The 16,323-nt window shown below is 46.4% G+C and overlaps 1 protein-coding gene across 18 annotated transcripts in view; it reads left to right on the forward strand.

Annotated features, from left to right (window-relative positions):
• The window catches only part of LOC114708231 (transmembrane protein 52), an 80,623-nt gene that overhangs the window by 21,012 nt on the left and 43,288 nt on the right, over positions 1 to 16,323 (forward strand). For all 18 annotated transcript variants that reach the window (XR_005090974.1, XM_037203263.1, XM_037203272.1 and 15 more), the window contains 11 exons: positions 320 to 424; positions 3,477 to 3,650; positions 4,204 to 4,314; positions 4,869 to 4,971; positions 5,453 to 5,610; positions 7,098 to 7,299; positions 9,371 to 9,529; positions 9,977 to 10,150; positions 10,709 to 10,827; positions 14,068 to 14,134; positions 14,449 to 14,538. Coding sequence is in view for 17 of the 18 variants with exons in the window: in XM_037203263.1 (XP_037059158.1) it covers positions 320 to 424; positions 3,477 to 3,650; positions 4,204 to 4,314; positions 4,869 to 4,971; positions 5,453 to 5,610; positions 7,098 to 7,299; positions 9,371 to 9,529; positions 9,977 to 10,150; positions 10,709 to 10,827; positions 14,068 to 14,134; positions 14,449 to 14,538 (1,462 nt within the window). In the remaining variant the exon portion in view is untranslated. The remainder of the gene's footprint in view (positions 1 to 319; positions 425 to 3,476; positions 3,651 to 4,203; positions 4,315 to 4,868; positions 4,972 to 5,452; positions 5,611 to 7,097; positions 7,300 to 9,370; positions 9,530 to 9,976; positions 10,151 to 10,708; positions 10,828 to 14,067; positions 14,135 to 14,448; positions 14,539 to 16,323) is intronic.

The raw sequence follows: 16,323 nt of genomic DNA on the forward strand, positions 1-16,323 counted from the left end.
CAGGGTGGCAAACAGACATCATAACACAAAGAAGAAATGTCAGTCTAGGAGCTGGCTCAGTTGGTGAAATACTTACTACACAAGAATGAGGACCTGAATTTGATCCCCAGCCCCCATAGCAGTGAGCACACACCTATAAATCCCAACACTGAAGGATCTGGAGCTCTTGTTAGCTAGCCAGTTCAGCAGAATCTGAGTTCTAGATTCAGTGACAAAGCCTGTCTCAAAAGCATAAGACAGAGAATGATTGAGGAAGATACTTAAGGTTGGCATCTGACTGCATGAATGGCCCTTTCTGTATTCTATTGATATGCTCCAGGGCTGCTATGGGTCGTCTCCAGGCTGCATCCAGACGCCTTCACACAGAGCTGGAGAATGAGAAAGATCTGCAGTCCAAAATCACAGCCATGCTGAAGGACAGCGAGTAAGTTTTTGCAAGAGGGGCTTGGGGATTTAGCTCAGTGGTAGAGCGCTTGCCTAGCAAGTGCAAGGCCCTGGGTTTGATCCTCAGCTCAAAAAAAAAAAAAGTTTTTGCAAGAGCCTGGAAGGTGGGTTTGGTAAGTTAGCATCTGGCTAGTTCACAGGACACAGATCTCAGAGCAGCTTGTGGGACAATTCCTGATTTGAGTATGAAGAATAATTTGCTTTTCACTTTCTAGAGGCTTAGGAAATAAAAGGTGGCATGTTAACACAGCTGAAAGCTCTTCACGTGAAGTTTTTTTTTTTTTTCAGTTTCCTCAGTTTTATTTATAATCTTAGTAACTGTATAATCAGTTTCTTCCCCTCTTTTTCTTATTTCCTATACCTCTTGGGCTGGGGCTCAGTGGTAGATCATTTGAATGGCATGCATAAAGCCCTAATTTGATCCCTAACATTGGGGGAAAAAGTATTCTCTTCTTTTCTAGAAACATCCACGGGGGTGCAAACTAAAACTGCCTCTAGCAAGTCCACAAAGAAAGGGTTTCTTTTGGGATATAACAACTCACTGTTAACACCAGCAAGAGCTCCCAACATATACAGTTCAGTGAACCACTGGGCTACTGCCCAACTCTGGGTCCAGAGCAAGGCTCTGCTGTTATATGACAGCAAATGAAGTTGGAAAGCTTTCCAGACTGAAGACACACAGAGGACTAGAACATTGTCAGAAACCCTGACTGTAAGTGTAACAGCTGCTGACTCTTGGCTACAAACCACAGTCAGACCAAACTTCTTCCCCCTCCCACAGTGGACTCCTGAGCCTTAAGCCAGGCCCTGACTTGCACCTACTATAATTGCTACAATTCAAGCCACACACACAAGACTGAACACACACATAAGATGTGGAGAGATGTGCAGCTGGGGACAAGTCAGTCCATCTATGGCTGAGAAAGTCAATATTTATACTGTTCTTGATGGACACTTGGCTAGCTAGTGTCTGTGGTTCCAAAACCACTCCAGACAAGACCCTTGGAGGCTCCACCTGTACTGAGCTGCTATAAGCATCTGTTTACTTCTTAAATTGTTTTTCACTTTAAAACAATGTCAAACTTATAGAGGTAATTCAAAAATGGCTATGGCATCTTCTCCTGTCTCCAATGCTAGTAACGTCCCTTTTCTTTAAACCACAGTGGTGATTCAAATGAAGGTCTCTGGTGGCATTCCTATCTATTTATGTGGTATCTGAGATCTGGGACCACTGCCCCAAAGTCTTGTGTCCCTATCCACATTGAGATATACTGAGCCCACCTTTTTTTTTTTTTTTTTTTTTTTTTTTTTTTTTTTTTTTTGGAGCTGAGGCCCAAACCCAGGGCCTTGCACTTGCAAGGCAAGAGCTCTACCACTGAGCTAAATCCCCAACCCAACTGAGCCCACCTTTGCTCCCTGACAAGCTTGGCTACCTGGCCTCTGCCTCTCAGGACTCCATCAATAGAGAGCCCATTTCTAAAGGCAATGTTTCTCACCTGTCTCCCTAACACATGTCACAGGACCATAATGTGTAGCTGGAGTTTTCTCTCCAGGTTCCGCCAAGCCCAGGCAGTCCCTTAGCCCACTTATAAAATAAACATACAGACGCTCATATTATTTAAACTGCTTGGCCATTAGCTCAGGCCTATCATTGTCTAGCTCTTTCTCTTATATTTATTAATCTATACTTTGCCACGTGGCTCGTGGCTTACTGGTACCTTACATCTTCCTTGTCCTGGTGGCGACTCCAGCAGTCTCCTCCTCTGCCTTCCTGTTCTCTCAATTCTCCTCTCTATTAGTCCCGCCTATACTTCCTGTCTGGCTACTGGCCAATCAGTGTTTGTTTATACAGAGTGATATCCACAGCAATAATGGCTTTGAATGTTATTGGAGCTATAATGAAAGGAGTGTTCCCTACTCAAGACAAAATTTCTATAGCATGATCTCTCCAGATATGTGGTCCCTTTCTTCCACCCAACATTGAGGGACTTCTAGTATTTCAACTCTTAGTCCAGATTTCCTGTAACTGCCATGGAATTGATTGAGGAGAAAGATTGGACTCAACTCTATAGTCATGATTTGTTAAAAAATATTCTAACAAAATAAGAATGGAAGGAAATTTTCTTAATGCAAGTTAGCACATTTATTAAAAACCTAGAGCTATAGAGGACAGATTTGAGATATTTGCCTTGGTGTCCAATATGCCAAGTTTCAGCTGAAATACTTCTTCCCGATGTTGTATGGTGAGTCATGCACCTCCTGTCATTAGTTCTGGTCTGGCAGGGTCCTCTGGGCAGAACTTCTAGCAAAGCCATCCTTCAGGCAGAGCAAGGCCCCAGGAGATGCTCTTATGTAGCTATGCTCAGAATTCTGTAGCATATGTCTAGATGTGTCAGCCATGATGGCCAGAAACCATACTTGACTCACGGCAGAGGTGCATGGACGCATGGGTTCCCACACCCTGGGAAAGACAGTTCTGCATTTGCCTTCCTGCTACTCGTCCCAAACAAAGATGAGCTGCAAACCTCCTAGACTTGCACTGGAAACCTGAGGAGTGCTGTGTACATTGTAGCCAACACAGATGTAATACTGACAGTTGATGACAGAGTCAGACAGATCCTTCATTATCCAGATATACCCTGGGCAAGGGTGGCTGCTACCATTCTCTGATCCTCTTCCCAAGCGTGTTTGAAGACTCGGGGTGGTTCTTGGTAGTTCCAATGACCCCCTCAGAAGACATTTTCTAGATGTTTTCTTCAGGCCAGGCAAGGGAGTCACTACAGTGAGCTGACCCACTCACTCAGGTAAGTGCCTGTGGCCAGATGCTAACTCAGGCTAGATTTGATGTGATGGCAATTTTCCTAAGTTTGGAGACCAGGAGTGGGACCTTAGTCTCCGGACCAAGGGGAAGCCTTTGTCAAAATAAAGTACCAGGATTGCCCCAGATCCCCAGATAGATGCTTCACAGAGGAGTGACACCAGGTCTTCAAACCCTTAGCGACCACAAACAACAAATGGTTTATTTTTGCAAGGAATGCCATGTGGCACATTGAGATCCAGAAGGGCCTATTTGAGGATGTCCGGAAGCGTAATGAAGAAGAAGCAGAAGCTAGGCAGAGGTCCCTTGAGATACACGCAGCCCAACAGCTTCAAAAGGAGAAAGAAACCTTGGAGAAGGTGGAGAGGAACCGTCTGCTGAGGGCCCGGTAAGTGCCACTCAGACCTGGCCTTTGCCAGGTCCTTCATGTTCTACATCAAGTCTTTCTAGATCCAGCTCTTTGCATCTGTGCCATGGGTCCTGCCTAGCTCCCTACTCTATATTAAGTGCCTACAGCAACCACTGACCTGCACCAATGAGACCATCAGACCCTTCCTTCTGCATATTCCTTCATCCCTTCCCAGCTGTGCTGTTCTCTGGTCCTGTCACACATCTGGATACTTCTTTGTCCACACAAGCCTTGGAGTGCTCAAGCTCAGTTCCCATACATTCTCTGAGGCAGTTCCTATCTGTTCAACCACCGGTCCCCAGAAGCTAGGGGGCTACTGGACTCTGCTCTCCCAAGATGGAGCAAGTCCCTCTTATCTCTTTATATCATCAACTTTGCTGGTCTCTTCTCCTGCTAGACTCCTACCCAGCCTGGGTCAGACCCTGTGTTTGGTGACTTCTTCATAGCAGAGCCCCAGCAGCACTTTGTCTATAGTTGTGGCCCACAGGTGTGTCGTGGCACACTTGTCACAGTCTCCCCTGTGTCGCTGCAGGAAGTCCTTGCATGTGCAGAAGGAGCTGGGGCTGAGACATCAGAAACTGGTGGAAGATGCCCAGAGAAACCACAGGGTGGCTGTGAAGTTCCTGAAGGCCTCTCTGGGAAGGTGGGTCCTCATTTTAACTCTTTCTTCTGTCAATGCTCTTGAGGAATCTAGAAATGTGGGTTCCTGGCCTTCACTTTGAAATTCCCTCAGTAAGTCATTACCTAATCATCAGAAATAGATCTGGAGTTTTTATTTTAAGCTACTATTTTTATTTTCGAGAGGAGCATGAGACACAATGAGGCCCTAGGGTCTAGAGAACACCCCCAACCACCCGTCCCACAGGAATAGGCCCTGGACAGCAAGGCTTATCCATTTGACCTTTGTGTTGTCAGCGTTCATTGTTTCTCCAGTAAAAGTAACCAGCACCTAAGACTCCTATAACTCTATAATTGTCAGCATTACCTGCATACATTCCTAAAAATTCACATTACACCAGGCACAGTGGCGCACACCTTTAATCCCAGCACTCGGAAGGCAGAGGCAGGCTGATGTCTGAGGCCAGCCTGGTCTACATAGTGAGTTCCAGGACAGCCAGGGCTACATAGAGAGACCCTGTCTCAAAACAAACAAACAAAAGCAAAATAAATAAATGAACAAAGTGCACATTACTCCAGAGTTCGGGAGCGAGAGCAGAAGGAGGAGATGGAGTCCCGCAGGCACATGAAACGGCGCATGGATGCTGTGCTGGCACTGAAGAACAACATCACTGCCAGTCGGGTAGGTGTGGCTCTGCCTCTCTGACACAGCTAACCAACTGACCACCCAGCCCTCTCACAATAACTTAACACTGTTGTGAGAGGGTCTCATCTCAGTGGAAGAATAGTGAGGGACCCAGGGCAGTGTGGAGGGCTCAGGTCTGGGTAGGTAGGAATGTGGTAGGGAAGAGTAGGCCTCAACATCGGAAGACTCAGAGGCAAGGGAACCAACAGTGGGTGGCCAGCATGCACACAGATGCACAGAATGCCATACTCAAGGGACCCAGAGCTGTGCTGGCTGAAAGATGCATGGGAAAATTATGAATGTTTGCAAATTGCCTACCTTGGACCCACAGTTTCAGCATTGATTTAAATAGATCCATTCAAGGAAAAGGTCTGAATATGAACGTGTGTGTGTGTGTGTGTGTGTGTGTGTGTGTGTGTGTGTGTGTGTGTACATGGGCATATGCTGGTGTTGTGACTTTAGAGTTCCATATTTCCAGGAAACACTAAAGAAGTTCCAAGCATGGGGCCAAAGCAGGGCAGAGGTGGCTAAGCAGAAGGCCCTTACAGAGAAGGAAGCGATCCTGGCCCAAGGTGGAGATGCATTCAAGCACCTTTTTCATCAGCGTAGGCACCAGGAACTGGAAGCCCAGAGGCGGTGAGAGCTGGGAGACATTTACCTGGGAAGTGGGCACAGAGAGAACCAAAAGGCTTAACCTTCATCCCCTAAAAGTAACAAAGCTAATTTCTGCCCAGACTTTTCACCGAAAGCAGTTGTGGGTTGTGGGATGAGGACTGCAGCACTCCCCTCTCCAGCGTGGGCTGCAGAAGTCTCCAGGGGGGCTCTGGCATTTGGGGGCTTTTTATAGAGGTTCTTAGTGGGTGAGGACACCTCTTTCCTCATTTCCTCTCTTGACTTCCTGGTTCTTCAGCTGTGAGGTTCCTGAGCTTCTGTGGCTCCCTCCTCCTTGGGGGATGCCTGGGGCTCATTCACATATGACCCTTCAGCTTCACTCTCTGGCCTCTTCCAGGCCATTAGTCAGGGCTTTCTCCCACAGAGTTTTCAAAGAAGCCACTTCATATCGGCCTTTTCCAGCTCACACACATTACTTAGCTAATTTCTTTTTTCTTTTTCTTCTTTTTTTTTTTTTTTTTTTTTTTTTTTTTTTTTTTTTTTTGGTTTTTTCGAGACAGGGTTTCTCTGTGTAGCTTTGCACCTTTCCTGGAGCTCACTCGGTAGACCAGGCTGGCCTCGAATCCACAGAGATCCACCTGGCTCTGCCTCCCGAGTGCTGGGATTAAAGGCGTGCGCCACCACCGCCCGGCCTACTTAGCTAATTTCTACTTAACCTAGCTGCTAGGTGTCTCTGCCTAAAGCTGTCCTCATTCCAAAGGGCCAAGCCCCTTCTCCCAAATCCCTGATCCCTGCTGGTCACTGGATCTGCTTGGGTATTATCTGTTGGCTGGCTCTCTTGCTATGGGACATCCTCCTCTTCAAATTGTCTCACTAATGTGCAACACACACACACACACACACACACACACAGAGAGAGAGAGAGAGAGAGAGAGAGAGAGAGAGAGAGAGAGAGAGAGAGAGCTACAATTGCCAACAGAATTTTGGTGTTTCCTGTCAGTCTGCCCACATGTGATGTGGTTATAGATCTGTTGCCTGGGTGGTGCCTAGCAAGGGATGGCTATAATGATTCTGAGAATGAGTGAGTGAGATGTCACCAAGCCCTAATATTGCCCTTGCTTTTTGTCTCAATTGGGTCTTCTCAGCCACAAGCCTAGAAACTAGGGTGGGGAAGCTCATGAGGGCCAGGGTTTGTTGTGGGGACTTCTAGACTGGGCTGAATGAGACAATTCAAAATTAAACAGGTTAAATGTAGAGCTGGACAGGGCAAGGCAAGGTATGGTAAGGTGAGGATCTGAGTCACATCTCCATTAGTAGCCCTTATGAACTTTATCTGCTATACTCCATCCAAGACAGGATGTCCTAACACAACAGCCCTCCTAGGCCAGACCTGAGCACTTGGGAAGGAACCAGAGAGCTAAAAGGAACACCATACCTAACCCCCACTAGGTGCCCTGCTTGCAGGTGCTGGGGAAGGGCACCTGGCCCTTACTGAGAAGCACATCCCATAGGGCTTTTGAAGAGGAGCAGAAACTCCGGAAGCAGGAGATTGTAAGTCGAATCTTGAAAGAGGAAGCTGAGGAAGAACATAGGAAAAAGAGACAGCACCCACCCTCTAAAATCACAGACCAGTGGACTCTGAGAGACAAGACCTGGAAGTATATCTCTGACTTTTGTGAAGGGAAGACTGCCATAACCACAAATCACCTGCTGGTGAGTAGAAGGTTGCTGTTTTCAAGTTTAGGTCAGGCACTTGAAAGTGCAGGTGGGAAGGGCCAAGGACTCAAGTGTGAAGAAGCTGGCTAAGATCCCCAAGGCCATGGCCCTGTGATGCCCACTAGGGTCCTTTTCTCCCTCATCCAAGCTCCTCATATTAGCCAATGGTGCTATTAGAGCCTACAAAGCTATCTATGAGATAGGAGGAAGTTCCTCATCTGTCCCTTCCTACAAAGTGGAGTGAGCCTCATGTGAAGAGACTTGTATAGCTAGAGTCCGTACATGTTATCACTCACTGCCAAGCATTCCCAATGTCTCCCTGAAGGCTGAGTATTCCTCTCACTCACACCAAGGTCTTGGTCTAAGCCAGTGGCCTGTATAGACAACACCCTAAGCTGGAGAGATTTGTTTCCAACTTACCCCTCCTTAAAGGTGTAAGAACATTGGATGTTCCTTAACCCAACACCCTGCATCCTACATCAGCTGCTTTCTTGGGCTACCTGGGCTTTGGCCTCTGGAGCATTTACCTGTGCCTTTTAGTGCACCATAGGCTTTTTCCTGTTTCTCACCTCCGTGTACTAGGTAGGACCTCTACCTTTCAGCCGCTTCTCACCTTGGTGCACCTGTCCTCCCCTGGGGGCACATTCTACATACTCCTGCATTCTCCCTCTGAGAGGCCTTCCCTGCCACCCTGAGTCACTTTCCTAATGCTCCTGTACCACAGCCTTAATTTGCTCTACTGGGAACAAATCCTAGGGTTTACATGATCATCCTCTCTCCTCCAGAAGGAAGGAAGGGCCCTGGTTTCCCATGGTGTACACTACAAACATTGTACAGCACAACCAGATGAGTCCTGAACCCCAAAACACTTCCGACAGAACCAGTACAGCTATATTTTCTGAGTTTTTGCAAGACTTCTCCAGGGCTAGTGTGCCATCCATCATGAAAATTCAACACAATGAATATCACTGATGGAATGGTAGAGAAAATTATAACATGTCCACTAATCAGAACATTTTCCTATGAACAAGACCTTCTTGTGAACTCTGCTGAACACTTACAGGAAGGCATTCAGTAATCCATAGACATGTGTATGGTGTGTTTTAGAGTTACAAGGATTTATGTGTATACAGTTGTCTCTGTAAAGAACAAAATAATTCCTTTAAACCCAGCACTGGAGAGGCAGAGGTAGGCAGATCTCTGTGGTGGTATTGTGTTCACCAAAATATTGTGTACTCTAATAAAAATATCTGGGGTCAGAGAACAGACAGCCACTAGATACAAAGGCTAGAAAATGGTGGCACTCACACCTTTAATCCTGGCATCCCAGAGATAGAAATCCCTCTGGATCTCTGTGAGTTCAAGGCCACATTGGAAATAGCCAAGCATGGTGACACGCCTTTAATCCCAGAAAGCCAGCCTTTAATCCCAGGGAGTGGTGGTAGAAAGCAGGAAGATATATAAGGCGTGAGGACGAGAAACTAGAAGCATTTGGCTGGTTAGGCATTTGGCTGGTTAAGATTTTGGCCTGGTTAAGCATTTGGCTGGTTAAGCATGTGGCTGGTTAAGCCTTCAGGCTTTTGAGCAGTAATTCAGCTGAGACCCATTCCGGATAAGGACTCAGAGGCCTCCAGTCTGAGGAGACAAGACCAGCTGAGGATCCGGCGAGGTGAGATAGCTGTGGTTTGTTCTGTCTCTCTGATCTACCAGCATGGACCCCAATAACTCGCCTCAGGTTTGATTTTATTAATAAGTACTTTTAAGATTCCTGCAACAGATCTCTGTGAGTTCAAGTCCAGCCTGGTCTGCAGAGTAAGTTCCAGGACAGCCAGGGCTACATAGAAAGACCATGTCTCAAAAAGGAGAAGAGAAAGAAGGAGGGGGAAGAGGGAGGAGGAGGAGGAGGACGACGACGACGACGACGACACCGATGGCGGAAACGGCGTCACGGTGGGTTGTCAGGCCAAGTACCAGTAGGGTTCCAAGGGGTTTTGTTTTCTTCCTACTCACCTGTATATTCTCCATTCTGTAATGAGCATATCCTACTGTGTCACTCTTCTGCTGGCAGGAAAATGAGATGGCATTACACCCCAAGCCTTCCTGTCTATTGAAAGTCATATCCAGTGAGTCCATGCAGATGGACCTGGGAAGCATTAGTACTGAGGAGGAGATACTGGCTGAACCAGATATCCCCGGGCTTTGGAGCAAGGACTACAAGTCATACCAGGTAACAGCTTTCCTCTGTCAGGTCCTTCACACTGAGGTTCCAGGTTTCCGGGTGCAGTTGCCCACCTTCTGCTCCATTCTGTGCCTGCCACTGCTTCCTTCAAACTCTAGGTCCTCCTCTCCTTTCCATTATCTTAAAAAGAACTGGCCTGTAGCCAGCCTTTCCTTGCTCTGCCAGGTTTGGCCCTGCACTTTGTTCATTATTAGGCTTTGAACAAGCATGGACCTGTCTTTTTTTTTGTTTTTTTTTTTTTTGGTTTTTTTTTTTGGTTTTTTTTTTTTTTGAGACAGGGTTTCTCTGTGTAGCTTTGCGCCTTTCCTGGAGCTCACTTGGTAGCCCAGGCTGGCCTCGAACTCACAGAGATCCGCCTGGCTCTGCCTCCCGAGTGCTGGGATTAAAGGCGTGCGCCACCAACGCCCGGCTTGGACCTGTCTTTTTTAACCCAAGGTGCCCAAGGAGGACATGGAACGGAAACCTGTGGGTGGAACTAAGATGGATAAGGACATCCTGGCCCGCACTATGGAGCAGCTGCGCAGTGGAGTGGTCCACAGGCAGGTGGTGTCTGGGAGGGAGTTCAAAGGTCGCCCTTTCAACAGCAAGCCAGAGGTCATTCACTTCAAGGTGAGCCATGATCAAGCAAAGAAGCCTTTCATCTACTCTCTTGTCTCTGATGCATTCTGTTTTGACCTTGGGAAACCCAGAGATGTCTTCAGCTTTGAGGCTGGTGTGCAAGCGCTGAACTGACAGCCTACGGAGCAGGAAGCACCTGGGCACTCCTTTAAAGGGGCCTGGACTCCTGTGAAGGAATATAACAGGATAATCACTTGTTAGGCCCCTTCTCCTTGGCAGATTCCCCCTTCTCATGATGGGGCCCCAAAGGACCCCAGCATCTACCACCAGCTGGGGTGTCAGCATTTACAGAAGGACAGGCTAAGATATCTATCCTGTGCTTCTGTCCTTTCTTCCACCCAACCAATCCCCCACAAATCTCATTTCCTGCTGAGGAGGAAGTTTTTCACTACCTTTCACATACCTCAAGGAGGCATCACAACTCAAGGGAAACCTGGGGAATTCTTTTCTACCCCAGGATCCTTAACCTCTCATGAGTCAGTACCAGGGAAACCCCTCTTCCCCTGACCTGGAGGGCTTGGGGTCATTATGTCTCCTCTATCTCTGCAGGACTTTGATATTGGCAAAGTGTACAAGAAGAAGATCACGTTGATAAATGCTACCTACACAATCAACTACTGTAAGCTGGTGGGTGTGGAGGAGAGCCTGAAGGACTTCATCCACATTGAGTGAGTCTCGCAGAGTCTAGGCATGAGGCCATGGGCCAACTTGCCTTGAAGAGTTGGAGAGGTTACTGCTCCATCTCTTAATACTGAAGTCACAAAGACCCATCCAGTCCCTCTGAACACATGACCAAGCTTTTGGACAGGCTGCCTGAGTCTCCTCGCATTCCCTGTGTGTTGGTTGTGGCATGTCGTGGTCCCTTTGGCAGCTGGCATGCTTTCTCACTGTGAAGATTTAAAGACTGCTTTTCTGAACTATAATTTATTTCTCTCTTTGTGCTAGTGTTTCATTTTTTCTTCTTTTTCTAGGAATCTTCTTGTGTATATATTGTCACTTCTGTACCGGCGTTTTAAGTATTTTTCTGTGGTTACCTTTGATGCTTGCTGCTTTTTCTTTCCCATCCTACACCCTCCATTTTTCACTTTGCAATGTTTCAGCAGCACTTGGTTTTGTTTCTTAGCATCTGACCTTCTTTTCCATTTTTTTCCCTTTTTGTTGTTTTTGAAACAAAGTCTTGCTCTGCATCCTAGGCTGACCTTGAACTCATCATGTAGTCCAGGCTGGTCTCAAACCTTCAATCTTCTTGCCTCTGTTCCCAAATAGCTGACACTACAGGTATGTTTCACTGTATCCAGCTTTATAGGCAGGGCTGTTCATAGCTCAAATCACCTACATCTGTTAGTGTGTGATATGCAATTTCTAAAACGGGGGCTTAATATAAATTGATCCCTGATTCCTCTGCCCAGGCTCTAGCGGTCCCTTTCTTTTCCCCTGAAGGGTGTCTTCATGAGACTGTTCCTGTGGGACTGTGTTCCTGCACAGTTTCTCCATGAACAGCACTGGCTGACAGAGCCCTGATCAGTACTTTCCACCTAAGAGGTGCTGTCCTCTTGGGAACTGACTGCAAGTGGACAGCAGGAGCTTTGGTCCTCTGCTCCTTCTTCCTGGCAATTTGCAGAATCTCCTAGCTGTCTGCAAAGTCTTTCATGGAGGGAGTATTGCTAACAATTGTTTATTTACCCACTGTATTAGTTTGAGATCTGAGAGCTTCTCTGTCTTTTAACCATGCTGAGTCACTTGCTTCTGTAGACCTGCAGGGTTTTTGCAGAGTATATGGAGGACCCAGGTCAGCTGGTGATCACCATTACCTCAGCTATCACAAAGCCCTCCTTCCTAGGCATGGATTAAAGATTCTCCCCACACTTGAAGGCTAGCATCCACTTCTGTCTTCTGGTTTCTTTTGCTGTGGTAGTTGTGACTCTCTAGCATGTTCCTCAGTTTCCTCTGGCTGCACTGAGATCCCTGGCCTCCGGTGTCCCTCAGCCCTACTGCAGCATACCTGAGATGCTTGGTCTTCTTTAGACTCATTGTAGTTCTTAGAGCTGAGGTTTGTATCTTTGAGCAGTTCTAGAAATGTCTCATCCCTAGCCTGCAAATATCAGCTCTCCTATTCAGCCCTCCTCATGGCTTTGTCTTTGCCCTGTTCCTCCTGTGTGGAACCATCCAAGCCTCCCTGTCCTTATGGCACCTGCTTCACATTCTCTGCCTATTCAGGCAGTGTGTGAGGTGCCCCGGCTTCTGGTCTCTTCAGCTGTATCTAGCTGGCTGCAAAAGCTGCTGACTATGTGTCTTGTTTCAGTACTATGTTTCTCATTTCTAAAAATTCCTAGTTCTTTTTCAGATGAGGTAGCATTTCTCTCTCTCTCTCTCTCTCTCTCTCTCTCTCTCTCTCTCTCTCTCTCTCTCTCTCTCTCTCTCTCCAGGGTTTCTTGTTTCTTTGTGTAGCCCTGGCTGTCCTAGAACTCACCCTGTAGACCAAGCTGGCCTTGAACTCACAGATCTGCCTGCCTCTGCCTCCCAAATGCTGGGATTAAATGCATGCACCACCACTGCCCAGTTGTAGTTTTTAAGATTTCTAAACTTGTTGTTTCTTTTGGTTGTGTGTGTGTGTGTCCTTTTTCTTAACAGTGTCTTTTTCTTTCTTCCTGCCCATAACTCTGTATCTTTATGACTTTACTATTTTACCACATGCCTTTTAGAGGCTCCACTCCATCATGCGAGTTTCAATAGTTTGTTGTGTGAAGTTCCTAGAGTTAGGGCCTGCTTCTCACTGAGTTGGTTCATGAACACCCGACATGTGCATAGCCTTAGATTCTGATCCTCTTACCACTTAGTCTCTAGGGAGAGAGACCCCCAGAATATTCCTGTCTGTGCCACCCCAGTGCTGTAATTACAAGCACATGTTACCACACCTGACTCTTTTCTTGAGTTCTGGGGATTGAACCCTGGTCCTCATGCCTACATTACAAGCAGTTTATTGACTGAAATAAACCGCACCCAGCACCCAGAGACACATCTTCATATTAAGTTTTTGTGTACTTCCAAACCAAGAAAATTATGTAAAATCCAACATTGTAAACCTAGGCCTGATACTAGGAATTCTGTAGGAAGACCCTTTCACTCACCCAGGATTCCGATCGAGACAGACTAGCTCCCATCTCATTTTCCTGCAGCTGGGCTGTTTCACAGGATGGCTTGACTTACAGCCCTTCCCCTTATGTTGCTATTAGAACTCAGCATCCTTGATCCAAGACCTAGCAATCATCCCCAGGGTAATGACGTCCCACAGCACCCATCTTTTTGGAGTTGGCTTTTGGGGATGTACCTCACTCAGTGTGCTGGCTCACTCACTGGACAGACATTTGAAGATTATCCAAGTGTCTCCTCTTCATCAGGAAATGGAGTCAGTAAGGAGCACAGCAGCCTGGAGCTGCTCATGTGCCAACACATCTAAGTAGAGGTATTGTCTTAGCTAGGGCCACTATTGCTAGTGGAAAACACAGTGACCAAAAGCAACTTGAGGAGGAAAGGGGGGTTAATTTGGCTCACACTTCCACATCATAGTCCATCACTGAAGGAAGTCAGGACAGGGACTCAAACAGGACAGGAACCTGAAGGCACAAGCTAATGCAGAGGCCATGGAGGGGTACTGCTTTACTGGCACACTCCCACATCATCACTAATTAATAAAATACTGTACAGGCTTGCCTATAGACACATCTTATGCAGGCATTTTCTCAACTGAGGTTCCTGTCTCTGAGATGACTCTAGCCTGTGTTAAGTGGACACAAACGCCAGCACAGGTGTGGAACAGGAAGAGATAAGGGGATCTAAAAGGCCCAGCTGAGTATGTAGTGAGCACCCACTTTGCACAGCGACTTAACTACCCATGTGCTGTTCTGCAGCTTTGACCCCCCTGGTCCCATGTCAGCCGGGATGTCCTGTGAAGTGCTCGTCACCTTCAAGCCTATGGTACGTCAAAGGATCACATAGTGGTGCTGTTTTTTCTGGCTTAACAACAACAACAATAAAATCCAGCATCATTCTATAATGCTAGCATAATGAAGCTTGCCAGAAGGTTTGGTTTTATTCTCTTATATGACTAACTGTCCGTGGGCTGTGAAGTGTGTTTCTTCAGGACCTGTTTATGTGGGACACTTTGGGATTCTTCCGCTGGAAGCCCACTAAGCAAGTAGTAAGCAGGTCCAGGCCATAGTTATACAGATGCAGCCTCTAACTGTGTCATCATAGAAATTTACGGTGACTGGGATTGTTTTGTTTTTTAGATAAATAAAGATCTGGAAGGAAATGTTTCATTTTTGGCTCAGACGGGCGGCTTTTCTGTTCCACTGAAATGTTCAACAAAAAAATGTTCTGTAAGTTTAAGTCCCTGGAAACTCTCTCCATGGTACGGGCTGCACCCTTGGAGTACCAAGGGCATGGGCTAGAGCTCCACCATAGATAGACCTTGGTCCTAGTCAGACTCCAACATGGGCCAAGTCTGGGTGACATGAGATATCCTGAAAAAGTGAGTCATCAGACCAGAACTAGAAATTTCTAGATAAACCCTGCTCTGTATGGAGTCCCTGACTGAGAGGCCCAGAGTTCAGAGGGAAGGAGATCTGTCTGAGATGCCAGTCCATTCTTCAGCTCTTAGTTGTGTCCTTAAATAAATAAATAAATAAATAAATGTGTGTGTGTGTGTGTGTGTGAGTGTGTGTGTGTGTGTGTGTGTGTGTGTGTGTGTGTGTGTGTGTTTCAAGACAGGGTCTCATTATGTAGCTCTGGCTGTCATTGAACTAACTCTATAGACCAGAGTTTGTTAGCCTCAAACTCAGAGAAATGCACCTGCCTCTGCCTCCTGAGTGCTGGAATTAAAGATATACATCACTACACCCAGCTTTCAGATAATATTTTAAAGATTTATTTATTGTATGTATGTATATGAGTGCTCTATCTGCATGAACAACTTTATGTCAGAAGAGGACATCAAATCCCACTATAGATGGTTATAAGCCACCATATAGTTGCTGGGAGTAGAACTCAGGACCTCTAGAAGAGCAGCCAGTGCTCTTAACCACTGAGCCATCCCTCAAGCCCCAGATATTTTTATTGTGAGTAAATTTACAAACATAATGAAACACAGAATCATGTAGTGAATTTCCATATACCCACTATCTACCACTTCAGAGCAAATTACCAATATCAGACTCAACTTAAAAAATGTTGGTTGCCGGGCGGTGGTGGCGCACGCCTTTAATCCCAGCACTCGGGAGGCAGAGCCAGGCGGATCTCTGTGAGTTCGAGGCCAGCCTGGGCTACCAAGTGAGTCCCAGGAAAGGCGCAAAGCTACACAGAGAAACCCTGTCTCGAAAAATCAAAAAAAAAAAAAAAAAAGTTGGCATTTCTAATAAACACCCACTATATCATTGTTTCTTTCCACAGTGACACTCACAGTCCACAAACTCAGTTCTGTGACAGACTGCAGTGTGTCTTAGTCCTACATATGCTTCTAAGGCTGCAGGTCCACTGTGAGCTGACTGACGGGGGGCCCGGCCAGGCAGCTCTGCTCTGGACGTCTCACCATGGCCTTCTAAACCTTGTAGCCTCTATAGCAGTGTCCATCTAGCATGAACTTCTCATGGAAAATGACTAGAAATGCAGACATCCAAGCCAGCATTACCAGAAAATTTCTTCCTTCACTTATTTCACATTTCTCATTGATTTATTGCCCAAACCAAGGCCCACGTACAAGTTCAAAATCAGTGGGGCAGAGAGAGACCTTTTCCAGTGTGATAGGTAGGACAAAGAGAGAATGGAGAATTGAGATAATAGTATATACGTTACACCAACAAACTAGCAGAATTCCTGGTTATCACCTAATGCTCAATTCATATCAAATGTGTCCCACTGTCTCCAAACTACCTTTTCATACAGCTGCTATTGTTTTTATGTCATGGAGATTGCATGTGATTATTATATTGGTGAGTATATTTTGACGTAGAATAGCAGCTCCCTTTCCACTTTTGGGTCATGAAACTTACTAAACCAATTCTTTTATAAAAGAACATCCTGGATTTGTATGACTGCTCCCTAATGTTGCATACTATGTCTCCCTGTCCCTGTGTTCTTTTAAATTAGATGTAGCTTAAATTAGACTT

The sequence above is a fragment of the Peromyscus leucopus genome, chromosome 2, assembly GCF_004664715.2.
Source record: "Peromyscus leucopus breed LL Stock chromosome 2, UCI_PerLeu_2.1, whole genome shotgun sequence".
Lineage (NCBI taxonomy): Eukaryota > Metazoa > Chordata > Mammalia > Rodentia > Cricetidae > Peromyscus > Peromyscus leucopus.